General features: G+C 39.2%; 2 protein-coding genes across 7 annotated transcripts in view; one reads left to right on the top strand and one right to left on the bottom strand.

The window, feature by feature from the left end:
- Nucleotides 1-1,401: 1,401 nt before the first annotated feature.
- ZCRB1 (zinc finger CCHC-type and RNA binding motif containing 1) lies at nucleotides 1,402-14,069 on the bottom strand. Of its 4 annotated transcripts, XM_055710525.1 has the most exons (9): nucleotides 13,924-14,064; nucleotides 8,822-8,909; nucleotides 8,622-8,650; nucleotides 5,574-5,607; nucleotides 5,303-5,414; nucleotides 5,116-5,223; nucleotides 3,598-3,707; nucleotides 3,422-3,497; nucleotides 1,402-2,083 (listed from the first exon to the last, which is right to left on the bottom strand). In XM_055710525.1, the coding sequence occupies exons 3-9, from the start codon at nucleotides 8,635-8,637 to the stop codon at nucleotides 1,952-1,954; spliced, it is 588 nt and encodes a 195-aa protein (XP_055566500.1). In that variant the 5' UTR covers nucleotides 8,638-8,650; nucleotides 8,822-8,909; nucleotides 13,924-14,064; the 3' UTR covers nucleotides 1,402-1,951. The 4 variants fall into 4 exon arrangements, with proteins under 4 accessions (XP_055566500.1, XP_055566499.1, XP_055566501.1 ...); XM_055710524.1 differs by lacking the exon at nucleotides 5,574-5,607 and having other exon boundaries at nucleotides 13,924-14,067; XM_055710526.1 differs by lacking the exons at nucleotides 5,116-5,223; nucleotides 5,574-5,607 and having other exon boundaries at nucleotides 13,924-14,069.
- A 44-nt stretch (nucleotides 14,070-14,113) lies between these two features.
- PPHLN1 (periphilin 1) overlaps nucleotides 14,114-27,693 on the top strand; it is a 70,479-nt gene continuing 56,899 nt past the window's right edge. For 2 of the 3 annotated variants that reach the window (XM_055710520.1, XM_055710521.1), the window contains exons 1-5: nucleotides 14,114-14,229; nucleotides 20,448-20,495; nucleotides 21,985-22,076; nucleotides 24,989-25,168; nucleotides 26,091-26,152. In XM_055710520.1, coding sequence (XP_055566495.1) covers nucleotide 20,495; nucleotides 21,985-22,076; nucleotides 24,989-25,168; nucleotides 26,091-26,152 — 335 coding nt within the window. In that variant the 5' untranslated portion in view covers nucleotides 14,114-14,229; nucleotides 20,448-20,494. The remainder of the gene's footprint in view (nucleotides 14,230-20,447; nucleotides 20,496-21,984; nucleotides 22,077-24,988; nucleotides 25,169-26,090; nucleotides 26,153-27,693) is intronic. The other variant, XM_055710522.1, reaches the window with a different exon arrangement.

Consider the following 27,693-nt stretch of genomic DNA (forward strand, 5'->3'; position numbering starts at 1 on the left):
ACCCCAACCTAGCATTTGCAGAGAAGCATGCTGGCAGCAAGACTTTCTTCCTTAGCAGAGTTTAGAACTTCTCAGTCTTCATTATTCTACACATGATGAAGTGATTTGCATTTATTAACGCTAAGTTACACCTGGCACTTCAGTACTTGCTATTCAGTATCAAGAGATCTTTCCAAAATTCAGTAAAGGAAGCTTCAAACTGAATATATAGTACTTTCATTAGAAAGTAAGTCTTTGGATTACCGAGTCCAAGACCTTCCTATGTATAAAGCCCAGTATTTCTCCCCATTCTGTGGTGTGAGTAGTTCATACAGAATTATCTTTTACATTACCTTGTTCTTGCTTCTGAACTCTGGTGAGAGTAGCAACAGAAGACCCCAGAATTACCTCCTGAAAGTGACTGTTTTATATTAGCTTGGGGCTGGTGGTGTGTGCTTTGCACCCAGTTATATATCTGAAAGTTAATTGGTATTAATTATGAATATGTAATGGTGTATTTGAATTTACATTTTCCGTACTTGGAAGAAAACCAAGATCCGATGAGCAACAGGAAGAGCTGAAAACAGAAATAGAGGCCAGCCGATCTCTTCTTCCAACTGTAAAAGTGTGAATGTGATTTATATTGTGCCTCCTAAAAATGAAAAGTTTGACCACACCAGGTAGTCAATATAAAAGGATTACCACCATCACCATGTGTCTGTGGTTTTGGGAGCGATCACTGCTGCAAGGCTTTGTACAGTTTTCCTAATGTGTCTATGAGGCTTTTTAGGAGAACACGGCTAGAACACTACAGAGATTTAAGGACAGAGACACTATTTAAGAGATCTGAACAGCTTTAGGCACAAGCCAGGTGCCAACATGCTTTGCTTCGAGACTATGACAATTCAAAGTATACATGAAAACTGACTTCTAAGCACACAGGAAACTCTGTGCCTTTTGGATTTTGCCAGCAGGTTCAGATGCCTGAGAACACAGAACTGTAAGCCATGTTAGATACAAATATATTTAAAATCCTGTGCATAACTATATTTACTGTAGTCAGGAGAAACAGTGCAGTATAAGCCCTTATTACAGCAAGAGACTTACGATATCAGATCAGAGCATATTAGAACATATGCACATTCCCATTTTTAACAATACGGCCATTCTCATTTTTAATGCAAGAACAACAGAACTATCAACCTTAGTATTTTTTCAAGTACGTTTCAAGACTGAACTAATCACCACATCACTTTTAACTTGCATCTCCTATGAAGTCTATATTGTATACAAGCTATATAGTACTATGAAATGTACAGCAAGTTACTAAATGTGTGCATAAGACAGAAGATCAACATCTTAATATCCTTTTGGGAATCAGATAGATGTATTGTTAGTCTAAAATGATTTCACAGACCAAGCTGATATGACAGTAATTTATTACATTACGCATGAAGAATTAAAAGACTAGTACAATGCTTAAGGCTGAAATTCAACCCTATGCAGAAGAACTAGTACACGATTCATATACTACTGAAGTACTACTAAAGCACTGCTTCCAAACAGGCAATAAACAGAGCACTACATAAACCATCAGTGATGTTAACAGTGATCCTAAGAGGAACTCCTTTCAGGAAAAAAAAAAAATAAATGGGAAATTCTCTTACAAAAGATTTCACTCCAACGGTCTGGGTCTAGATACTAAATGCAAGAAGCATTGTCCCTGATAATTTTCTGGATGTAAGTGTAGAAACACATCTCTCAAGTTCTCTTAAGAAACTGCCTTGAAAGGTGAAGTTTTGAGAGAGAGAGATATCAGAAGATCAGAGGTTCAGAGGGCAGGGTAGAACTACAACGTGATTTTCATTAAGTGTCTTCAACACCAAGACAAAACCTGTATTACACTTTGTAAAGTGCTACAAAGTTATCTGTACACTATATATACCATATATGCATATAAAACAGTATTATTTCAATCACTAAGTTCTTCCTCATCACTGAAATAAGCACTTTTCTTAATCCGTGGACGTTTTGAATCATCTGAAATTGAAGATTCCCCTGCAGTCTGCGTCCATCTTTGCTGTTCTTCCTCAATTTTTGCTTGCTACAATGAAAGAAGGAAAAGTATTAGCTAGGATTAAGAACAATTACAAATAATAATGCTAATTATTAATGTGTATTGAATTATTTAATAAGTTAAAGAATTCAAAGGGTTTGTTTTCATTTGCAGATAAACTGTGTGATGAGAAATGTTTTTTAGTGCATTTGAAGTAGTTCTCACATGCAAACAGTAAGTTTTTGGCACCAATGCAGGCCACATGACTACCTTCTATTTTCAAAGAGGGCTTTCCCATGGCAGACTTACAGAACTATAGAGCAACTGAGATCTGAAGCAAAGAATGCATCATGTTTTAAACTGACATTCCTGAATCAGCTTTGTTCCACTAAAAAGTCTTCTACCTGTTGTCTTTTGCAGTCATTCATTCAGGGAATGAATGTCTTCAGGGATGTAAGAGTTATTCAACTAAAGGTTTAAATAGATGCTTCCTATTTCTACTGGGAAACATACTATCCCAGTTAAAAATATCGGGATGACAAGAGAAATGGAAATGTTTCCTGGCTTGTTTACTTTTATAGGTTTTACTACTGGAATTTTCTGGGGGTGGAGGAGGATAATTCTGCATATTTGCATCATTTTTTTTGACTACGTAATGTGTAAGTTTTGCACTCATCACAATCATATTTAGAAGAAAGTTATCTTAAAAACTTTTGAGCGTTTCTAGGGAAGCCAGGGCACACAAGGGACAGCTGAGGACCAGGGAGCCAAGAAACCTGAACAGCAGGTCAGGCTTGCTCTATGCAGTACAGCAAAAGCCTCTAAAGAATCATTAAAGATAGCAATACAGCTGTCAGACTATTAAAAAAAAATTGCATTAAATATATTTTGAGAGGTCTATTAGAGACTGAGATGGACTGTATTAGGCAAAGGAAATGCTCCAGAAATAAATGTTGTTTCAGGATATTCAGTGAATGACGGCAGAGGATGTACGTTGTTATTTATATATTACTTTTTCTGGCTGCTCAGTTAACAGAGTAAAGACGGATTTGTGGACCAAAAACATATTAGAGCATCACAGCAGTGATGACAGGAAACTAACTAAACAGCAAGGGAGCTTGAAGGAAAGAAAAAACTGCTATGCACAAACAATGCAATAGTGAAACGGGGCAGGGGGCAAGAGAAAAAAAAGGACCACTGAACATGCCTGCAATACGAAGGAACCGGCTATAGTCAACAACTACTGCCAGGCAAGAGCGCCCCGAGTGCAACAGAGCAGAGAGACCTACAGGTGTATCTCAGAGCTTTTGAAAAGCAGCTAAAAAGGAAGTAGAGTTGCATTTAGATAGTAATGAATAATAACTATGCAATGCTTCAATTTTGTACCTGAAAAGCTATGGCTTGGCTGAGGCTATCTAGGGCAGGGTCTTCGCCTTCCTCTTCGCTTTCTTCTTCCTCCTCACTTCATTGTGCAGAGAGAGAGAAGAATACATAGATCTTTAAGTGTTCATTATGAAAAAGCTTCCTAAAAGGGGTAGTGACATGTAAATAAATATACATACATTTCTTCTGGCTCAACTATTTTCTTTCTCTTCTTCTTTTCTTTTTTTTTTGGTGGCTCCCGCTCTCCTAGCATATTTTTAGGACAAGCATAACTTAAGTGTCCTGCTTCCTTTGAGAAAAAGAAATATTGCTTAACAGAAACCATTACAAACAACTGTATGTTAAAACCTATCATGAAGAAAGTTAATGTAAGACAGTTCACGGGGAAAAAAATGGAAGCAATTAGTAAGATAAATTAGCACACAGAAGACAAACTCTTCTCTATAAGCTTGCCATAGAAACGAAGAGATCGGTGGTGATATGCATGTTTAACTGCAAATTGAGAAAAAGCTATAAGCAAAGTAGATTTACTTTGGTTGTTGCAATAGCTGAATACACTAACTACAGTACGGTTTATGTTCAAGACGATTTAAACCTCAGCATTAACAGTTTAAGAAACAGGAAAGAATCAACATTTTTGTTCTAAAAATGTGTTATGAATATAAATCAAGTTTGTATTTGACACTGAATACTATCCAAATCTCAATCTCCTATGTTACTATGTTCAGGAAAAGTAAGGAACTGCCTAAAACTTAGAACACACTTCTGTACAAAAACAGTTGTTTCCAATATTTATTTTACTTCCAAAGATATAGAAAAAGCAGATATTTTGATGCAAAGGTTAGGACGTTTTCCTTCTCAAACAGATTTATACGGATACTCAGAACTGTCTGCTCATCAGTATGTTACATGCATTTACATGGACATATTTCCCCCCACATCTAAAATGCCAAATAAAAGACAAAAGGGGTACTACCATTCCTGAAAATGGTACAACTGCTACGCAAGTTGGTAATAGCAACAGAAAAAAATTAATTTAACAGCACAGGCAGGATTAACAATGGCCAAATGGAATATCAAGCTAAGAATCTGTGCTGGTTTTGGCTGGGGTAGAGTTAATTTTCTTCATAGTAGTATGGAGCTACTGAAAACAGTATTGAGAATTCAGGGATGTTTTAATTATTGCTGAGCAGTGCTTACACAGAGTCAAGGCGCTTTCTGCTCCTCACACTATCCTGCCAGCAATTAGACTGAGGGTACACAAGAAGCCGGGAGGAGGCACAGCTGGGACAGCTGACCCCTACTGACCAAAGGGATATCCCAGACCATATGACATCATGCTCAGCAACAAAACGGGGGAATTTGGCGGGGTGGTGGCGGTGTTATCAGTCAGTTAGTGGTGAGCGATTTTTTTCATTTGCGTCATCTGTCTTTCTTGGGTTTTATTTCCCTCTCTGTTATTTTCCTTTTCATTACTTTTCTTTAATTACAATTATTACTATTTTATTTCAATTACTAAACTCTTATTATCTCAACCCAGCAGTTTTCTCCCTTTTACCCTTCCAATTCTCTTCCCTTGCATCCCACTTCAGGGGGAGCGAGCAAGCAAGCAGCTGTGTGATCCTTAGTTTCTGGCTGGGGTTAAGCCAAAACACTCAAAAGATGTAAAATATTAGTTCAATCTTGGTTTTACTCACCCCACATTCGTAACACTTAGACTTATCAAAGTAGTTACGCCTGCGAATGAATTCTGCTGCTCTTCCATTATCAATGGCAATACTTGCTTTTATTACTCTTCCAAACAACTACAGCAAATTGGAAAAAAAAGGTAAGTATTTTGGGACTTACCCCCAACCCTCCTGCCATGACAACTTTCCAGTTTACCTGTTTGTTATTAAGTGCCCGAGAACAGTTTTGTGCAGATTCTTTATCCAAAAACAAAATAAAGGCGACTCCTTTGCTCTTCCTGGTGTCTTTGTCTTTCATAATAGTAACTCTGAAAACATATAACCACATTACTGATACACTAAAATTACTTCAGAGACATTTCTTTCTTAAAATCTCAGTGGGATCTTAGCTTTGTTATACAGCAAATGGAATAAGTATATTTAATAACAGAAAGACTCACTAAACAGAAATCCAAAGGACAGCTAACCTGGCCATGTGCTTACACATAGAGTGGAGATGATCTAAAAAAAAAAAAAAAAAAAGTATGCGGGGTCTTTCTGGGGCTAGTGTCATTCTTTATTCCCTTGAATGACCTGAAGAACAGAAAACATACTCTAGGTTTGCAGACAACTTAACTGGAGGGAACTACAAATGCTGGAGGTAAAATGAAAATTCAGGACCAATCTTACCATTATTACCATTGCTGAAAAACATAAGTGTGTTCAACTGCATCCAAACTAAGAAACTATCTTCATATAGGACTAACCACTAAACAGATTAATGATAGGAAACAGTAAGTATATGCAGTATTGTTCTACAAATATCTCCAGCTGAAATCCAAGCAGAACATGGATGCATGTGCTATTTTACATGACATAAGAAGTTAAATCTTCAATCTAATATTGGAATTAACAGCTCCAGTAACATATCAAGAAATTCAAGACAGATCTAGGCCCAGTCAAAGGAACAAAGAAAAAGAATGATAAGAGGTAAAGGTGGAGGGAGGGAGGAACCCACACTAACTCAATTCTTTTAATGTCAGTTGTATTTAGTCCTTAAAAAAACCCCACATGTCTGCATGTACATAAAAGTACATGTTAAAAAGTAGGGAATAAACTCGTCCCTGTGTCTACCATGGGCAGAACAAGGTTCAGCCATAAGGCAAGCCAAAATTGTAAGTTGGAATAGGCCAGTTAAAAAAACAAACCACAAATTCTACTTCGATGCAGAAGACCTACGAGAGAACCTGTATAAGTAACAGATGACCTACACAGCAAAAACTGTATAAAATAAAAGCTCAGCAAAGAAAGCTCAAGTTTCCCCCAAATACAGGCACAGAAAGAGAGATTAGAACAGGTTTTCCACCAAAGCCTCTTGGACAATAACGTGTCCAACTGGATGCATTGAGTTGAAGTGTCAATAAAACTGATTTTAGAATGATTGTACTAATTCTTTTACCTAGTCACTCTTCCAAAAGTTCCAATGGAATCCTAATATGACTGTCAGGCTTCTAATTGGGATACTGAATGTACCAGTTAATAACACAAGCACAGAAAGAAGTGTGACAAATTTTTTAAAAGTCAGCAACTTCTTGGAGCCCTAGAAAGTTTGATTTCTCACTGAACAAACCGAACTGACTGAACAAATGAACTATCATAATAGTCAGGATATATTGTGCTGAGAAACGCAGTGCTGAAGAAAAGTCAGCATGATTTTGCTGAGTCAAGACACACCTCAAAAAAAAAAAAAAGTTTATGAAAGCTTATTTACATTAAGTTAAACCTGACCGAGATGGCATGGCAAAACTTTCTGCAAAGTGTTTTAAAGTCCCTGGACAAAGATTACAAAAATCAAGCTAATATTTCAAAAGATTTTTCTAGGGAATTAATAACCAGCTCCAGATAGAAAAACTGATCCTTGTTAGCCTCAGTTTCACAGTGAAATGAGAATACCAGTAGAACCCCACAGTATCTGCACTGTTTATAGTCGGGTCAGCTTGTAAAGGCGTGAACAGGAAACAAGTTTTGCTAGATAGAAGAAAAAAAATCATGGTAGTATTTTACACATGGTATTCTGTGACTCTTTGCATTTGGTTTAGCTTCTGGCAGTGACTGGACAAAATGGCAGGAAAAACTATGTATCAGTAAGTGAATTTTTTGCAAAACAATATATAGATGGGGAAAACAGTAATTGCACAGACAGAATTGCAAGTTCTAAATTAGCTACTTTCACACAGAATGCAGCACAGGATTTCTTCTGCACTGGCATCTGATTTTTTCTGTTGTCTATGACTACAAAAGAAAAGCAAATAAAATGCTAGAAACTTTTACAGAGGAAAAAAAGAAGAGACAACACTGCTACGACACATTTTAAATAAACAAAGCATCATACAGCCAACACTTCATACAATTCCCATTCTCCTATCAAAGAAGTTCAAAAACCAAGACAGTAAGAGACCCCTACCCCCAAACACACAAAATATATGTATATTACCAAATGATAGCAGGGAGGTCAGAAGAGTCAAGTTTATGGAGGACAAGCCCCTTGATGTGTTAACACCAGTGTTACTACAACTTTTGCTCAGGAAATTTCTAAATCGGTAGTTCAGCAATCAACTGCTGGAAACAATAGAGACTGTAGGTGCTTAGTTGTATTGGTAACTGCATGTCTGCGCAGAACCCTACATAAAGGTTTTCCTCTCAGTCAATTTAAAAAATATTTTTTTTAAAAACTGCAGTTTGGCTTTTCCTGCTATTTGTCACCTGAAACACACTCCTGAGACTTCAAATTTAGCTCTGTATCTCAGATTATTACAGCAGCTACTAGAAGTTAAGAGTAGCTATTTGCTGGTGTAGGGTTAAAAACTGAAGCATTGAGTCTTGTTATTCTGACCAGTTAGAAAACTAAAGAAACAAAACACAACAGCAAATTCCTTACTGTGGCATTTGTTTCTATCATTTGAACAGAAGCAGGTATTCACAGGTATTGTTCATGAATATTCAAACACTAAAAGCCATTACTATGCAGCCTTACATCTCATCTTAAATGTAACACTAAGCAATCACAATAGCAAGTCCTTCTGGAACCACAAATAGAGGAATCATACATTGCAGTTGGGGGAAATGTCTGTGGGAATTGTGACACCTAGTTCATATAAGTAGAAGCTCCCACTTTTACACTTATCAACTTGTGTCCCAGGTGGTGTTCAGGAGAAGGGGAACAACACTTACCAGGAGAATATTATTTCAGCTATTTCAGAGAAAAGATGATCGGTATATAACAACATTCCACTTGCTCTTAAGAACCAGTTAATAAAACCGATACACAACACAAATATTCTTACATTACGTGTGTAACTGCAAGAACTTCCAGTTGTTAAAATCAATCTATACTTTATTAAAAACGAACAGGACCTTCAATACAGTTCTAAATTCATACTGAAATTATAAAAAGCGTAAGACTTTCAAGTGAAGCAAAGACATTAAACATTTAAAATGAAAGCTACAAAAACAGCAGGCCATATCAGGTCACTTACTTGACAACTTTCCCATACTTTGAAAATATCTGAAATATAAAATAAAATAAAAAGATTTAGCAATAAACAATTGCACTTCATTAGTAATAAATTTATCATGACAAATTTTTCTAAGTAAAAGATATAGATCAGGATTATATTTACGCTCAAAATTGTTGTCAACGAGTTTAATCTGAACAATGCAGTTCTTAAAAACTTACCCTGTACAGATCGTTGTTTGTCAAAGCAAAGGGTAAATTGGACACATACACCGTGCTTTTGCTTGGTGCCAACCCACCACTCATTTTTCTGATGAAAGAAGAGAGAAGAGTTAAACTGTAGTCAGATAAATCCATTTAAAAAGTTGCAAGATTTTTTTTAAGTTGTTTTTCAAACCTAGCCCAGACAGTCATGATAAAGTTCCAAGAAAGCACAGCTTTCATTTCCCTTTCAACATTTTACATGAAATTAGGTTTGCCTTCACGTGCTACAGAAGACATACATTCCTTCTTCCTTCCCTGGATCCAAAGCAGATTTTTGCTGTATGCAAATCAATTTCTAAGTCATGAAAAAACAGACAAGATAGTGTACTTAAAATAAACCTCTGTTGATTTGTGCAGTAAAGAAAGGCTTAGGACCAGAAAGACGCAAGTAATGTCCACTTATTAAACATTATGGCCAATATGTGAAATTATTAACCTTTGTTCAAGTACCTGCATGACCTGATTCTTTATACATATTTCAGTTCAGCTGCATCCAACACAAATTAAATCATGATTGTTTTGGGGGTAGGGGGTGGGGCTGGAGAAGCTTCCCTAACACAGAGTCCTAATTATCGGTGGGGCAGGGAGGGGAGCTACTATATTGACTTTGAAATATATCTAAGATGCTAAAGGAGCAAGCATTTCCTCTTGCATTTATTGCTCAAGCTGTCAAGCTTCTACACTGCTGTGGACCTGCAAGTGTCCAGAGCTGATCATGGACAGCACCTCCCCTAGAGACGCTCTCCCACCTCCTCCTGATTAAGAAGCTCTGTACTCACAGGAACCAGGGAAACCTCAAAGCCAGGTTCATTTCCAATCTCTTTTAAGCCCTTGGAACTAAGTATGTCTGGAAACAATGAATCAATTCAAAACCACTATTATAACTGCATACACATCATCTAATACTAGGTGAACAGTAGAGCAACTGAACTAACTTGAAAAAGAACAGTCTATGTTTTTCTTCATGTTTGGATGTTTCCCAAAATTTTAAGTGGTGCTAAAGTCTGTGCAAAACACTTCTTCCCTTTGATCCACTGTGTAGCCGTGGCTCAGTCCAAGAGCTAAGCCAGTAAAATTTAAGATCAGAATAAAGCACAGCCCTTATGAGAGGGCACACCAAACAGTAAAACAAAACTGCTCCCTACACAGTCCAATTACTACCTCCCTATCCAGTTTCCTGCAGCCTTATTCCTGCCTCTTGGCACCTCTAGCTGATTGCTAACTGCCGATCAAGCCATTTCTTCAGCAAGACCACCTCATTTAAAAAATGCAGACAAATGCTGATAAAGAGATAAAAGAAACTGCAGTATTAAAAAAACCCCAACATCTGTCATAGTACACAGTTTCTTAGGGGACTGTTCGGGTAGTGAGTCTGAACAGATTGCTTGGCCAAGTGCCAATGAAGTAACTAATATCACACTCTAATCCGGCTGTGGTTATTTTCTGGCATTTCATGATTCAGTCATCTGAAGACTTGATATTCCCAGTAGACACTGATTATCCAAGTGTTTTGCTTCTCCTTCCTGACATGCTTACTGTATCACAATTCATTTGAGTGGCAGTTTCCAAGTGATTGAATTTTGAGGTTTTCCATGTTCAGAGACTGGTTTTTGGCACAAGCAGAAATGGCAACATAAAGGTTAAGCAAATGAAAACAGAATAAATCTGCAATAAAGCCCACACATTGCATCTGGTGTTACGCAGACTGGATTAATTATCCTGAATTCCTTGCTGCTTGGCATCAGCATCCTTGACAGGGCTAACCAGACTGACTTGGCAACATGCCACGCGAATAGATGGCCCGATGTGCAGTTATCCAGATGTACAGTGGATACAAAGGACTCTGTAAGAGCTGCCTTAGCTCTGCATTATGGTGTGCTGCCAGTGCTAATATATTAGAACAGCAAAGGAGAAAACAGCACACGGCTACAGATCGCAATTTAACTCTGCCTAAAAGACAAGAGAAGCTAGAGCACCTTGTAACAAGAGGCCAAGCAGATGAACACACACCAGGGAGAACTGCATGACTGGAGAGCAGTCAGCTTGTTCCACACCACCACAGTGCAAACCTCCAGAGAGAAGGTGATGTGTCATGTGAAGATCACTAGAGGCCTAATAGCTCAGTTGATAGGAGATGATTAATGAATAAAAGCTACAGAAGTGCCATTTTCAGCTGCATGCTACTTTTTCCAGAAGCAAGCTGAAAGAGTTGCAGCCTGGAGCGCTGGCTGCCATACAGCTGAGATTGAGCTTTGTTTCTAGTTCCCTGGACAAACTTGAGCAAAACAGCTTTGCTGCTCCAACTGCCCCAAGAGTCTTAGCTATTTGTATTGTTAGGACTATTGTGCCTGGATTTCTTACTTTTAATGTCTGCCTTGCCAGACAGGCACAATTTTAATAAAAGAGGAAGTACAGTAACTGTAAGGCTGTCACTATGCTCATGTTCAAGATCACAGAGGTTCAGATTTACCACTCCAGGAAAGAATATTTCCCCATATCTGCAGGAAAACTTCCTCTTCCAAATACTAAGGGGTCATTGGGATGGTTTATAAATATCTTATTTAAGCCAGCAGATACTGACAGGTTTGCATAATGTCAGCATTTGGGTCATTCCTCTATCTACTTAAAAGTCTGGTCATCCTTACTAAGTCTTCTGCAGGACATTAAAAAACAAAGCTTGAGCAAGTTAGAAAGCAGATTTCTGGTTACCTGTTGCGAATACAGTGGTATAAATGCAATTTTAGATCCAGCTACTAGCACAATTCTTCCCACACTATAAACCTTAACAAAACATCAAATGTCAATTTTCACTTTGATATAACCAATCTGTTAGTCTTTTTCTTTTTTTCTAAACCACCACAAAGCCCCTGGGGGATTACCAATGCCAATACCATATGAACAATAGCTTTCTCCCCCCCCTGCCCCTTCATTTATGGATACCAACCTTGCCACATCAGCTTCACATTTATTGGTCTGACATTTTCTAGTTGTGCGTGTGTGTAAAAAATGACAGTTCCAGCTTTAAGCTAACTCTCCAGATGAGACATATCTCATCCAGAGGCTCATCATTACAAGGCTCAGAGTCCTTCACAGAACTGTCTGATACAAGTTTAACATTTTCATCCCGTTCTTTCCTCTTGATCACCAGTCTCTATGCTCTATAGATTTTCACTTCACAGGCTGACAAAAAAAAACCAAAACAAAAACCACCCCCCACCCCCCCCCCAAAAAAAAAACCCCAACAACAACATTTGAGCTTTCTACTTGGTGCAGGGGTCTCAACCGAGATTCACGTACAAGCTGACTTCTATACCGTGCTAGAGGTCTCCAACAAATCAAAACCATTTCTGTTTAATATTGAATACTTTTACGGGGCTTCCCTGATCTTCAAAGTATTATCGTGGTTACTTAGCTGTAAAGCATCAGCTGGAGCCTGTAAATTACCTCCGTGGGGCTGAACACAACTCCCATTAATGTAATAGCCTCTCTGTAATATTAATGCCTTCTTCATTTATCATTTTCACATATTAACTTTCAGGATGGAGTTGTCTCCCATTACGATGACTTCTTGAATTCAATCTTTTTCGTCTTTTCTAACAACTTGAACTAAAAGAAGCCATTCCTTGACAAGAGACATCTGTCAGTATTAAGTCTCCTGTAAAATATATTTGGTACACAAGTATGTTTTCCTTGAATCCAATGTGCTTAGTGTGGCATCTATCACTCATGTTGAGAAGACCGATTAATTTCAGTAACTGGCTTTTCTACAATGTTCTAGAACATATGAGGGCACCACCAAAATAGTTCAGATGCCTCTGAAGCATCAAGTGGAGTCTGAATGTACTGATACTTTCATAACTTAACATCAACATCTTAACTCAAGCACGAAGTTCTGTGTCTGTTTTTAAGTGCACAGTAGCAAGGTCAGTTTTGTGATTTAATCATTTACAGCATGTGTAAATGCCCTGTGAGTTACTCAAGACGGGCTCACTCAGGCCAACCAATTTGAGTTCTTCTATCTTGATCCTTGAAACACCCTATTTTATTTCTGACTTAACGGTATCAACAGAGTTTAGACCCAAATCAACAAACCATTAGCTGTGGTGGGAGATTGGCTCAAGCTTATAATCTGTAGTAGAGGAAACCGAACTCATGTTCTCCTTGGTCCCAGACATGGGTACTAACCACTTGCTAGCCTGCACAAGGGGCCTGTAAAAAGTTGTCAGAGCATGTTCTGTTTTATCTCTATGTAGTCAATTAAATAGTTCAAGGCAAATATTAATCAGGATCAGATATTGGTAAATAAAGTTGGCGCTATCAGCAGAAAGAGTACAAGAATCTTTCAATCCGCCAAAGCCAAAGATGTATACAAAGGACTCGGGGCTTGAATCAAACTACTCCCATATACTAATGTTACTACAAAACCTTCGGGACGGTAAGGTTGGGCTCCCAGACCACCAGCGGGGCTACGTTAACAGCTTTAACGCCAGTTTCTTTTAAAAGGGATTTCCAGCGTAGTCAAGATGTGAGAAGAGCTGCTCGGCTGCACCGCACCTGGCCTCACCTCGAGCTTCACCCAGGAGAGGCAGACCCAGGTAACTCACCTGGCGACGGCCCTTCCTCCTAACCCCCGCCGAGCCAAGCGATTCCATCTCAGAGCTCACTATGTGCAAACCGACATCGAGGCGAGAGAACTACAGGCTCCTCAGAAACCCCCGCACGTCGCACCGAAGCCGAGGGCTGTCGGTAACGTCACGCTGCGGCCCCCCCCGCAGCGCGGCCCCCGCCCGCTCCTTCCTTCGCTCTGCCCAGCTGCCGCCCGAAGCCAAACCGCGGCTTCCCCGGCACCGGAGCCCCTCCTACACACACAAAACCCAGAAGCGAGGCGAGCAGCCGCCCCAGGTGCGAACCAGCGCTCCTGCCGCCCGCGGCGCCCCCGCTCCGGCCGCCACCGAACCGTGGCGGCGGGGCGGGGCGGAGCGGACCCACCCCCACACCTGCTCCCGGGCCTACTCCCCCACCCCTGCCCCGTAGCGGCCTAGCCAGCCGCCCCGGCCTACCCGTCACGGCAGGACTCAGCCCGCGCGGGCTCCCATGGCGCGACGCGATCGCGGCATCCGCGCAGGCCCCGGCAGGACGCGACACACCGCTCCCGCGGCGCCGCCCCAGCCGCCCTCCCGGCACGGCGGCGCTCTGCTGCCGACGCGCGGCGGCCCGCACCGTTCCCGGCCAATAGGCGGTGGCAATGGTGGGAGGAGGGCGGGCGTTTCCGCTGACGTCTGCGGAGCGCCGGAAGCGGCGGGAGGAGGCTCGGCGCTGGCCCGGGGAGCTGCGTGCCGCGCCGCGCGAGCGAGAGGGGGAGGCGGGTGAGTGGTGGGGGCTGCCCTCCCCCGCGGAGTGAGCTGGCACTTCGTCCTGTCAGAGGCGATCGCGTGGCCCTCCGCTTCGGCCCGCGGGCGGCGGGTTTCCGCTCGGCTGCCTTGCGCGGCGGCTGGCGTTGCGGGGCGCCTGGGGGCCTGCCTTCCCCTCCAGCCGCGCCTCGCCCTGCTTGCGAGGGGCCGCCCTGTGCTCGGAGGGTCGCGCCAGCGTCAGTGAGGCCCGTCCTGAGAGACGGCACCCGGGGCGGGGGGGGCTTCGGAAGCGGCTTCCCAGTGCCTGCACCTGCGGGGAGCCCCTGTCGTGGGGCGGGACCCTTGGCTTACCCGGGTTTCTCAGAAGTTGGGGTGAATGGAAGTGGCGGGACAGGAGGACTGGGCAGGGTTGTCTCTGGGCAGGCGGCTGCGGCGGCAGCACCGAGGGTGGCTTCTGCAAACTTTGTCTTTTAATCCTTTTTAAAACCCATGCGCGTCAGAATATTTTGATTTTCAGTTTAATCTGTGTTTTTGTTTTGAAAGGAAGGATGCTCCTACTTGTGCATACTTCTGAGAATTATTTCAGACTTTAATAATTGGTAATGAATCTTTAAAGACTGTATAAATCCCATTGTAAAAACTTTCTGTGAGGTGTCTTGTGGGTATGATGGTGCAGCATCAGTATCCTTGTGTTTGTAGAGGGATGAGTAAGACGCGTGTAATTTAGCTGATTTCCTCCAAAGTACTAGAATTAATATTCTTGTTTAGCTTAACAATAGTGTGTCCTGGAATATACGTGAAGTTATTAGTATTCAAATGCTTTTAAGTCTGTTTTCTATGGTTCTTTGTTCTCACTCATACTCCTTAAGTATTCTGTGTACATGCATTAGTTTTCACGCATAGTTTTGTAATAATTTTTTATCTCAGGTGTCTGGGACTTAAAGGGAACAAAGACTTTGTCAGAAATACACAAAAAGATGTAGAAACCCATAGAACCTGTACAGGCAATGAATAGAGTTTGATACAGTAGCTTCCCTGGATGAAATATTCAGTTGGTTGGTACTTTAAAGTGTAAATATTGAAAGCATTGCAGTTTTGACCCATTATGACAACAGTACAGTGAGCTGATGTATTTTGTTGTCAAAATGTTTGTGCTGCAAGATGGAAAGTCACAGTGGAGGCAGTGATCCATACAGTTGTTTGCATTGACACTGCTAGTGTAGCAGCCCCATCACAGCCTGGTCTTAGAATCATGGCATTGATGCTGATGAAGGACAGGACATTGGTAACTGCAGGTGTTCAGGCAAAGATAAGTGCTAATATATCAGTCATTGTATTAATATAGCCCTCAATGTGTTGCCTCCATTCCTGTTGCTGTGATATATTAAAATGATGTGGTAAGAAAACTGAACCGGTGAGATTGTAAATCCTCATGAGAATACTGCTGTTGTGAATAACTTTATTCAGCTTATACATTTCTAGCTTTTTTCCCTTTTGAGGTGGGAGTTAATTTGACTTTTATGGTCAGATCTCTTTTAAATAATATTTTTTCCTTTTTTTTTTTTCTGATTTTAAGTCAAAATTATTGTGAACAGGTCAGGAAGGATTGGAAGAAAGCCTTTTCCTTCAGGTTATTTGGTATATGGGTTGAATATGGCTAGACTCATAGCAGTCATGCTTCTATTTCTTTTGAAAATCTTATAGTCTAATATTTGTTGTTAGGAAGAGACAGATTCTCTTTGAATCCTTGTTTTTTCTTCAATGCCTCCCTTGCAGTATTTTATGTACTGTTATGATGGATTTTTCCTTCTGCTTTTACACTTCTGTTTTTTCGTCTTACCAGTAGAGGACTATGTTTGGTGTTATCTGCCTGTTCCAAGTATGGGGGCAGGAGAAGAAAGTTACTTCTTTTTTTTTTTTTTTACCCCAAACTCAGTTTTATCTGTTTTGCCTTGTCTGGGTAAGACATACTGGGATCTCTTTGAAGCACTATGAAACAGAGCAAGGCGTTAAAAAGATTGGTCAGGATGAGTTTGGTACAATGCTCTGGGTGATGCTCTGTTTGTGTTGAGAAAGGAATGTACTCTGAATAATTAGAAAAGGTTCCACTGACAATGTTAAAGGAATATACTCTGAATAATTAGAAAAGATAAGGTGGGCATCTGAAGGAGGTAAAGGGGACCACAGTCAGGAAATCGTTGAACAAAGAAAGTTGAAAGGTTTACTCCACCTAGATCCCACCTATTATGAACAGAATGATTAGGTGTCAAAATCAAATGAATATGTATGTAAGATGTTGTAACCTCTTATGAAAACTATAAAATACCTAACTTTTCACTGAAAACTTTGGAGCTAGTTTATCCGGTGCGAACTGGCTAGCTCCCCAACGTTGCATGAAATAAATACCTTTGCTGCTTAAAGACAAAATTCGTCTCTGAGCAGTTACTCTGTGCTGTTTTGGCATCAACTATCAAATACGGATTCTAATGGTTGGAAGGAAGAGTGGTGTTTTCTGTTTGTCTTTATGTCCTCAAAGCAGAACTGTTGCAAAGTTGGCCATGATATTTCTAGTGTTACAATTCTCTAAGCATCTCTTCTAGGTCTTACTCATACAAAAGTGTCTTAAGTTTTTTGTGGGTTTTTTTGAGAGTTTTCCAAAGCAGAGGAGAGACAGAATTGGCTGACACTTGTCAATCTCTGCCATTTGTCAAAGTAACAGTGTAAAACCAGATATATCCCAGTAGCATCAGAGATACTGCAGCTGCTTGCCTCTGCATTTACAGCACTGGCTTGTTTTTGTGCTTTGTTCACGTATGGCAAGATGTAGCCGTTTAGATTAGAAAGCTGTATGTTTTTGAAACAAAAAGGTAGATTCTGCTGAAGGTTGATGGCACATGCTGGAAAATTGTGAATCCTGGAGAGGTAGATATTTCTAGCTGTGATGAAAATGTATGTCTCAAGTGTGTGCAAACAGACAAGAATGGTGTACATAATCCTGTGGAATACTGGAGTGCTTTCATATCAGGGATTATTTTTTTTTAGCATACATTATTCAGAAAGAAAAAGAATAAGAAATTAATGACTGATAAGGAGAACCCAGTTGTGCAAAAAATCTAAAGTTTAAGTGACCTAAGGGCTTGAGGATGAAGCCCTTTTTGTATTGCATCAGTTATACTAGCATAGAGCAAGGCATAGTGCTGTGATAATCGGAGCAAAGCCATTGTTGGCAGCTGGCCACAGTGGAGCAGCTTGTACTCCATTAATAGAATGGCTTTTGCATGTGCTGGAGTGTCATTATTTGACAAAATTAAGACCTTGTTTTGGGGAAAACAGTCACCTCTGATCAAAAGTAGGAAGAAGTTGTTTAATACAGCAAGTGATTACATGTTATGATATTAAAGAAATATTAACTACTTTTGCTGTATATACTAATAGAAAATAGTCAATATGAGTGACAGTGGTGGTAGGTGTGAAACAAAAACAGATTATTTTTTTAAATCTTTTTAGAATAACTGTACAGAGAGAATAGATGCATCTAAACAGAGTGTAGTAAACTTGAGGTCTGATTTCTTGAATCCTTGTTAATAGAATCTTCTCATATTGATCCAAAGAGTTTAGTTTTTTCATGGTTGTTACTAAAGCTGATAACTTTAGGTCACATCATGTAAGAAATGGGATTTGTTTTCTGTAGTAACAGATGAAATGTGCTCAAGGTGCTGCAAAATGCATTTTCCTCCCTTTAAATGTTTAGGTTGTTTGATCGTCCCCCATCCCGTCCCCTTTTTTTGGGGGGGGTGGGGTGTCTTCTGGTATTTTCAGGTGCATCCTTACTTTCTCTCCTTGGTCCCAGCTCAAATTTGCCCATTTAGTCTACTATATAAATTTGGTCTCCTCTTAACTTATTTTCCTTACCAGCATTTTAAGCAATGTACTTGATAGTTGACTCTAACTTTCTTAATTTCATTCCTCTAAATGCAAAGTATTCTAATTTCTGAGATTGTATTTTTTTGTTCAGCCTGTTGACTTTTGTGATAGTGTATCTCGGCTTATTTTCCAGCTTATGTTTTTGTTTTGTCAAAGTACTGGTGATAATCCGTACTAGTTTCAGTGAGATCCATCAACAGTGATAAAAATAGGAGTGTTTTTATCAGCCTTGCTGCCTGACAGTGTAACAGAGTGTGTGTTGGGAGAGGGGTCCGCCGGAGTCAAGAAATTACTCCATATGAGTTATGCATCTTGCTCATCTTTATTGGCTTCTAACACTTCTTATATAGCCTCAATACACAAGCATGTTCCCAAAGTAAACATATAATTGGTTATTAGCCCCTAAGTGTGCACTGCTCTCACACCACTAATTATCATGATTAGAACAAGCATTCTATCCATGCAGCTATTTGCGTTAGCTATGTTTTAGCCTTGCGGTTTGCTACTCCCTTTATTCCCATTCCGCTCCCTATCTCCCTTGGCCTTGCACCTGTCTTCCCTAACAGCTGCAGCTTGTTACAGCCATGGCCTGTTAGTACAACAAAGTTACTTAGTCTCAGGATTCAAGAATAGATCAAGGCCACTTTCTTGTTAACTTCAGCACAATTCTAATTACAGGCCTATTCTAATTCCAGGCCTGGATTGTGCAGATCTTTAGGGATTCTATGGCCACGCTTCTGCAGCCATTCTTCTACAAGTGTGTACGTGAATGTCAGTGTCTGCTGCCAGTAATGTGTGTTGGCATGTTGGAGGTGGTTTGACTGACAGCAGCATGATGTGCATGCAAGCTTGCACTTAGCTTCAGTGGCACTTACCTGAAACGTGTTGCTTTTTGAGCATTCTGTTCAGTTAACAATTTCATTAACTGCTGCAGACAGCAGGGCATGGACACTGCTGTGTCAAAATGCAAAAACACCTACTTGAGTATCTCATCTGAATCCAGCTTCTTATATTTGCTGTTGGTCTAAAAACTGAGCGAGGCTTGCCATCAGGTACCAAAGTCTGTGTGTGCGTGAGGAGTGGATGGGCAGGGATGGGAGCAGGTGCCATGGGATGCTCAGGTGCTCTCCATCTGTGGGCAGGTATGGACAGAAGGAATGGTCTGCCTTGGGGCATGAGGGTCTAGATGCAAAACTTGATAAAGAGCCCATTATGCTGTTCCAGTGTGATAATTTTGTCATGCCTCATCTAATTCTGTCCCTTCCAGTACATGTGAAACACAGGAGTATTCAGGTACTGTTCTAGGTACAAAGAAAAGGTTTGTGGGGACAGTTTGGAGCAGATAGAGCACTCTCCCAGTGAAGTGGGAAGGAGGGCACAGTGTTGGCCTAAGAACAGTTAATGCATGTGTAGCCTCCGGTGTGATTTTTTAAGGCTTTAGCAAAAGTCCCCGAAGTAAGAGAATGAAGAAAAGTTGAGGCAGTTACTGTGAAACTGCCAGGAAGGTGCTTCTGATGGATATACATGACTAACAAATATGAGCAATGGTTTCAGAATTAGCAACTGTTACATGGAATGCACTAGAGAGGGCTATAGACCCTCTAGCTCTTGTTCTTACCAAAACCAGGACCAGCCAAACTGTTGGTTTAGTCTGCTTTTGGTTTATAATCTCGAGCTAGATTGATATGGAATGTTTCTTGTTGTGGAATGTACTTACGATCTGTTATAAAATGCAACAGTGTTTTAAGAAGATGCTGTGGTTCGTTTGTACCAGTGGTAGTGTCGAAATCTCTGAACATAAAGACCTACCAAAGGAAAAGCATTTGTTAAATCAAACTTTTCATTAACTTCTCATCATATCCAACTGAGTCTTACTTTTCTCTACTTAATGAATTTGAAAGACAGTTAAATAAATCTAATTTAAGGGACTATATTAAATATTTGTCTGACTGTTTTTAAGAAAGCACTTACAGTAGTTTCCAAAAGCTTTTGCTAACACACAGAAGAAAAACTGAGACTTGAGATAGTAAGAGATGATAAAAGGGAAAGAGGGCTCTGGAATTTATTAGGAAAGTGCTGTATCTGTACTAGTTTGTCGCAGGAAGTTTTTTGATACTGTGAATTCAGCTGAGTCGTTCTTATTCTTTCTTAATTGAAGGTAGTGAGTTACTCTGTACTAATTCAGACAGATTATGGGGACAATCAGTCGAAAGACAGATTTTTAAGGGTCTGGTTTACTTGAAAGAAAAAAGGTACATATGAATATATATGCATTTTTTGCTAACTTCCATTTCTTCCCTTTTTTGTAGGTAACCGAATGGATCTTCAGAAGCAGACTTGCTAAAACTGACAGAAAAGTAAGTATGTGAGTGTTCATTATTTTTCACAGAAGTATTTATCTGACATAGTGCTGTGCTGTTTGTAGTTAGTAAACCCTTTTTTCATGTTGATTCTTTATACCGATAATATTTTTATATAGCCTCATAAGCCTATTTCCAGTTCAGTTTTTTTATTTTGTGAAAGTAGATACAATGTTATGTATTTCTTCTTCTGAATACGTCCCACTGTTTCTTTTTCTTATTATTTTTAATAGCTAGATATAGCATTGAGAAGGGAAACTTTGAAAAATATAATTCTAGCAATTTCTTATCTATTTTCAACAATGTATAATATAATAATTTGTCACCTTTACAATCATCCAAAAGGTTTCACTTCCTCAAGTTTGTGTTGACTAACATAGCATGACTAGAAGCTCTTGTGGTCATGGTTTGTTTTCACCTGTATTTTGTTACTAATTTTGACTTTGAAAGCTACCTTTCTCTGGAAAGAGAAATTTTTGTGTTCTGCTGTCTCCAATTTAAAATAGGAAAAATCTGCATATGAAGAATGCATTTTATTTATGTATTCAAAATATGTAGCTTTGTTCTAACTGCCTGCTGTGTTGTAGCCTCCTTCCAGATGGTAGAGATGATGAAATAATTGTATCTAAGTTATCATATTATATAAAAATGTGGAAATTCTTCTATTTCATGAATAGTAGTTGAACTTTTACCAGAGCAATATCAAAATTTCATAAGATGTGTGTGTATGAATTTACATGTGCAGCTGGTATTTACAATATACATATTTCAAAAGAGCTGTTTATTGTATGCATAAGTCCTGTAGTTCTACCGATTGTTGCACTCATTTGCAGTTGTTCTTGCACTTACTGTGAGTTATTTTTGCTTAAAGTTCATTGATTACTTTCTATAACTAGGTATTTTTTAACTTTATTTTGAAAGGGTTAGTTTTTTTAAAAAATAGTGTACGTATAGGGCTCTTGCACAGTTCGTTATAACAGGGGAAGTCGAGGAACCTTTATTTCTGTGCTCACTGTTCTTTCATCTATTCATGAGTTTGTGTTGCAGCACTCTCAAAACTAGCCAGCTGCAACAAGGCTTTTACCATCCCATACCAGGTTAACTTCAATAAGTAGTTCCCACACCTTGCCCCAGCACAATCACCAATCCCTCAGAAGGTTTCAAAGGTTCATCTACCGTCCATGCTGTTTCTTCATACTCTTCAGGCCAGTCCACCCCATTTCTTCCCTCTGCTGCATCCTTCTCCTTGTGTCTCCTACCTCCAGGGTACTCTCTCTCCTCCCTCTGCTTCTTCCCAGTCTCTTTTCATTGGCTTAGAGCTATTTAACTACTTAACTACTTAGCAGGAACCTGCCACAGCTGCACCTTGTCCACATCAGCCAACCCACCGCCCCTGAAGCCAGCCCACAGCTGTATATTGTTAATTAACCCAGCTTCATTCCTCTACAAGTTTGTATTTGGCTAATTGGATTTTTGTTGGCTTTAGTGGCATATCGAAGAGTTGAAATGTGGTCTGAAGGGCGATATGACTATGAGAGAGTTCCAAGGGAACGTCTCCCTCCAAGGATTCATCCTGATGTAAGTGTATAGTATGTTTCTTTAGCATTATATCGTTACACTGTACCTATATACCATGACTTGTACCCTAAGGGCTGGATTTATGTACATGTTTAAGTTCCTAGTATACCCCAAGTTCTGTTTTTTCTCAAACATTTAAGCCAACAATCCACACAGAGATAACAGTATGCCTACAAAATTAAATCTTGTATTTTTTTTCAAATCTATTGAACATGTTTTTTAAAAAATTGCATTTGATAATTACACCAAAAAACTCAATTTCTTTATGTTATTAAACAGGGGTTTTAATAACTTCTGGAAAACCAATGGCCATACTATGTTATATTTTTCCACAGACTTTTTTTTTTTTTTATGTCATTTGACGTGGTGAAACAACTGCTTGTCACCAATGCAGTTTTTTATTATGGTGCTTTAAGTCTAGAATGAAATGCGTTTTCAATATTTGTTATGAACATCCTTGCTAAAGAAGCTGTGATTTGCAGCCTTGTAAGGGAAGTGCTTATCAAAAAGTGTGTTGATGGAAGCCTACTTTGTAGGGATGGAGAATTCTACTGTATGTTATGCTTGTAAAAGCAAATGCAGAAGCTATGCTTACTCTGCTGTAGAATAGCTTGAGAATGGTTTTAGAAAATCTCTGTGCTAAAGAGTTGGGTAAAATTATTAATCTTTTTTCTCCCATGTTTGAAGTCTTTAAAGAAGAAAGAAAACAGGGTGTAGCTTTGTCTTTTGAGCTATTGCACTTAAATAGGACTTTTAAGAATACTTTTTGATATTTCTGTTTACATGCTGTGCAATGTACGTTTGTAAAAATAAAAATTCCAGGTACCTGTGCCTGTTATCTGGCTTTTCTTTTAACTCTTTTAAATGTTGGGATAGTAGCATAGCTGGCTTGGCATACTTCAAGGGTTCCCTCTACTGTATTTTCAGCTTGGTAACTAGTTACGAGTCTTCTCTATTGAGTGGTGTATTAGTGTTTGGCTACTCCGTGACATTTTTAACTTTTTACAGGCAGCAACAAAGCTGCTGCATTTCCAGGCACAGGGTAGTTAGTCAGCTGGTTCTCCACAATATTTATCAGTAATAGGACATGAAGAAAGGCAAAATCTATTTTCACAGATATTTTTTTTTAATCAATGTTTGACTTGACTAATGCAGTGCTAATTTAATTTAACCATTATAACAGTGACATTCCCAAATTCTTAGTCTTTCCGGCTGTCCACAGAAGAATGCATGCATGGCATATGCATTATGAAAATTTACTTTACAATTTAAAAGGTATGATGCATTCATTTTGATCCAAAAATTAACTAGATATAAAGCTATCCTTGAAATATTACATGTGTTTGGAGCTGGGGATGAAAAGACTAGCTGAATACACTCCTTTACCAGTCAATACTATCCATCTGCACCAAAACAACACCTGTAGTAGCTGGGCAAACCAAGACCTGTTGTCTGTCTGCCTTACTGAAAGATGTATAGGAAGCTCTTTCTCATGCAGCTCAGCTGATTCAAGGTAGTTGGCAGGCAGTTTCTGTCCTCGCAGGCCTGTGCCATTTTATCTGTCCACGTATAGAGGGCTGACTTTAATTTTGACTGGATAAGTAAAATGGAATTAATTTTATTCAGTCTGTGGATGTGTTTAGCAATGTGCTGGTAGGTTAGTGCATTGGAACTGAGGCATGTCAATGGCACAGAATGAAGTATCCCTTGTTTGAGAGAGCAAGAGACTTGTTCTGATCTGAACCGGGTACTAGTTATGTATCAAGTATAGACTGTAGTAGAAATACTTGCTTTCAGATCCTGGTAAACAACATAAAGTTGCAAGCCCTTGACCCAGTTAGCTGTAAGTGGGTACATCTCGGGCTTTCATTTAACTGTCCTTCTGTATGTCAGTATAGTTATGTGATGGGGACTTCTGGGTGAGGCTAAAGAATGGAGCAGTTTTATTTTAGCTTCAGAGCACATTTTCTTTGTAAGATGCCAAACTAAAAAAAAAAACAAAACAGCAAACAAAAACCAAACCAACATGTGGAGGATACTGAGTGAGGTAAGGGTAGATCAACCATTATGGCTGTATATGAATGTGTATGTAGTCTCTACTTTGCATCAGTCTGGCTGTAGGCTGGCTGTGGATTGCCCTCTAGTGAGTTTGTTGGGTGCTCTCTGAAATCAGAACTAACTTTTTTTGCATGACAATATTTAGGAGTTTGTGAATTTAATGTATTTTTCTACAAAAACTACTGGTACATTAGATTGTGACTTCTACCACTGTTAAAAAATCTAGTTTGATTATCTTTCCCCTCCAAATTGCACATGCTAACTCAGGTTTCTGCATTTATAGTTTGTGTTTTTAAGGCTCATGGAAAAAATATCTTGCTGAAGGAGGAAGACTTAAAATATATAATCTTGCATTCATGTTTTAACTTGCTTTTTATTTGCAGTTGATTCATATACTATAATCATATAATGGGCTCCTTGTTCTACAGATGTTACAGGTTTAACTTTCTTTATTGCATTCCTAAGTTAACGTAAAAGTCTCTGAGTATGTATATATGTGTATGTAGCTAGTGCTGAAAAAAAAAGTAGCTGATGCTTAGAAAGTAGCTAATGCTACTGCTTTAAATTTTCAAAAGAAGCTTAAAACCATGTTGAAAATTTTCCTTCTATAATTAAACTTGTAATGCCAAAGGATTGCATCTGAATGGTGTCCGAACCAACTAATTAGATTTAGTAAGTTATTGTGCCATCAGACTGTCATGACTTTTACGGTTTGTTGTTCCCTTGTGCTATTTCAGCTTTAAGGTTATTATAGTCCCGTATTATAGAAATAACTTGTTTTTACTTTTGTGTGTTCATTACAGATTTCCAGCTGTTAAAAGCAATATGATTTTTTTGTTGTTGTTGTTGTTTAGGATGATTACCATAGAGTGGTAAATGTTGTGCCCAAGAAACCACCACTTCTTGAAAGACCTGGGGATGGCAATTACAGTCGGTATGATGATTACAGTCACACTGAGTACAGAGACTATGAAGAGGGTCGCAGTTTTGCCCATGATCGAAGAAGCGGCCCTCCACACCGAGGTGTACGTAAGGTGATTCTTCTTACAAGTTTATGATGGTTTTTTTTTGCATTAGTGCTTGAATACTGAAAAATTAAAATGTTAGTTCAGACAGAGCATTGATGTTACTGCTATTCTGCTGCTATGAACCAAAATAAAATTAATAGAAAAAACATCTGGCTTTTGATACTTGGTGCTTTTTTGCAGTTACTGTGCTTCTAAGACTGTTGTGATTATATGGTAATAGCTGTTTGCTGCTGCTTAGGATTCCTAGCTGCTCTGTTGACTTAGAAAAGAGCCCTTATCCCCATCTGTGGAAAGCACAGAGTCTGAACTGGGAAAAGTGGCCAGAGGTCCTCTCTGTAGTGCAGTGCAGTTATCTGGATGAATAGAAGAATGATTGCAGAATCCTTCTATTTAACAAGTCCTTGCACGTGCAGCTTGTTGAATGATGTCTACCTAGCCTTCTAATTGGCACAGTTGTTCACTTGTTTAAATTCTGTCCTGATGCTGAATGCATATTTTTTTCTCCAGTACCTATACTTAAATACAAAATTTATGGTCCGTTTGAAAGGTCATTACTGTTGCCTTCTCCAACCCAGCTATTTGAAATTCTGTAGTTTCAAGCTATTGATGATAATTTACATTTCAATGAGGAATTTTTTTCTTTTTTTTAAGTCATGCCTATGTATATAGCTTGGATTTTTTTTTATTTTTTCTGTTTTTTACAGTATTGCAAAGTTGTTCTCTTTAGTAATGATAGAGGGGGAATATAAGAGGAATGGGGTAGAGTGAATAAACTGAGAAAAAACTTGCTGTGAATAATTGATACTTTCTTTTAGCTCATTAAATACTTTGGTTTTGCAGTAAATAAGTAGCATTTGGCAACTAACTGTACCTGACATCTGATGTTTAGATACATGTCACACAGTTGTTCTACATGTATGTTTTACAGGATGAATCGGGTTACAGATGGCCAAGGGATGATCATCCTATAAGTCGGCAGCCTGAGTACAGGTATTTTATAAGACTTTACAGTGGTGTCCTGCATGGACTGGGGCTATTTAGGCCATTTTTCTTTGTTATCAAAACAGTTTGTAGAGCAGAGCAGTGAAATAGCAGGGACGTAGGAAGGGACATTGTTAAAGTAAAAGATGATAGCGGAAAAGTGGTTTCTAGTTCTGTTGTTTGAAATGTGAATTAAATAAATGGTATGACATGAAAGTCTCTGTTTTACTATTTGTTTAGTAAGGGTAGAAGGCATAATGAGGGCATCTTTAGGCATATTAGCCTGGGACTGTAAGACATTTAGTGCATCTCCCTGGTTAGTCACATTTTTTACACGACTTCACTGAATTCTTTGGTCTAATACTTGCTTCCGTGACTGTAGTACCTTGAGGCCTCAATACAGTGGAGAGACACCTGTGCCATTTTGAAGGCTGGTGGGGTGGATGATAGGATCATGAAGTTCACCATAGCCTTGTTCTGACCTCCCTGTTTTCTCAGCTGGACTGATGAGTGGATATTTCCATTGGACATTATGTTAATTTCTGCGAACACTTCTTAGTGTATGCCTCAGGTTCCCATCCGAAATGTAAGGAATAATATTAAACAACAGGGCTGTAACATACATATGCTTGCAGCGAAGCTTGACATGGGATTATTTGATATGATAAATAAAGTGCACAGGGTAGTGTTACAGTCAATATTTATGGCCAAGGATGAAGCTCACTTTCAATATTCAGACAAGAATTACTTGTTAGTTTAACTGAAATATTAGTGGTCTAATCTAAGAATGTCATCTCATGGCTGTACTTTTATATGCCACTTCTCAAGTTGTCTGCTGTTATACCAGGCCTGTATTTCTGTATACTGCATCATAGTAGCTATCTCTATAAAACTATGGCTGTACCGTACAAAGATAAAGAAAAGAGTTAGCTACAGACACCAAACCTGAGCTGACAAGCTTGCTCAAAGCCTCGCTCTTGAGGATGTGGCAAACTCACTATGAAGCTGTTAAGTAGCAATGGCGCTACAGGGCTACACAGTTTATTTGTTTGACTGTGATGATTTAGATGTAGCATAACTATGTTATTACATAACTTCACTGTAAAAAGAAAATATCTTTCATATCCCATAAGGGTCTTTGTGCACTAGAGTTCTCTCAAGATTGAACTACTGGGGCCAGAAGCAGCAGTAAAAGGTTTTGAAAAATAGTAAGTGTTTTATAGAAACTTGTGTAAAAATTCTTCCATCTTTTTCTCCCACTGTGGAAGAATCAGGGTTGTTTAAAGCTGAAAAACAACAGCAACAAAACAGAATTGAGAAGAGTGCCAGGCAGTTTATTTTACGCAGAACAAGAGTGACACCCAGTGGTCAAAAAGATTTTCTTAAATGCATCCTGATTTCTTCTATTTAAAATGTGAGGATAAAATGTCAGCTTGTTTTGTTGAAGGCTTGAAAAATGTGTTTTGTGATAGTCCCATCTGAGTCTTTATTATACATTTCAGAATATGTAAATGTTACACAACTGCAGTAACACTATGAAAGAACTTCAT

The sequence above is a fragment of the Falco cherrug genome, chromosome 5 (genome assembly GCF_023634085.1).
Source record: "Falco cherrug isolate bFalChe1 chromosome 5, bFalChe1.pri, whole genome shotgun sequence".
NCBI lineage: Eukaryota > Metazoa > Chordata > Aves > Falconiformes > Falconidae > Falco > Falco cherrug.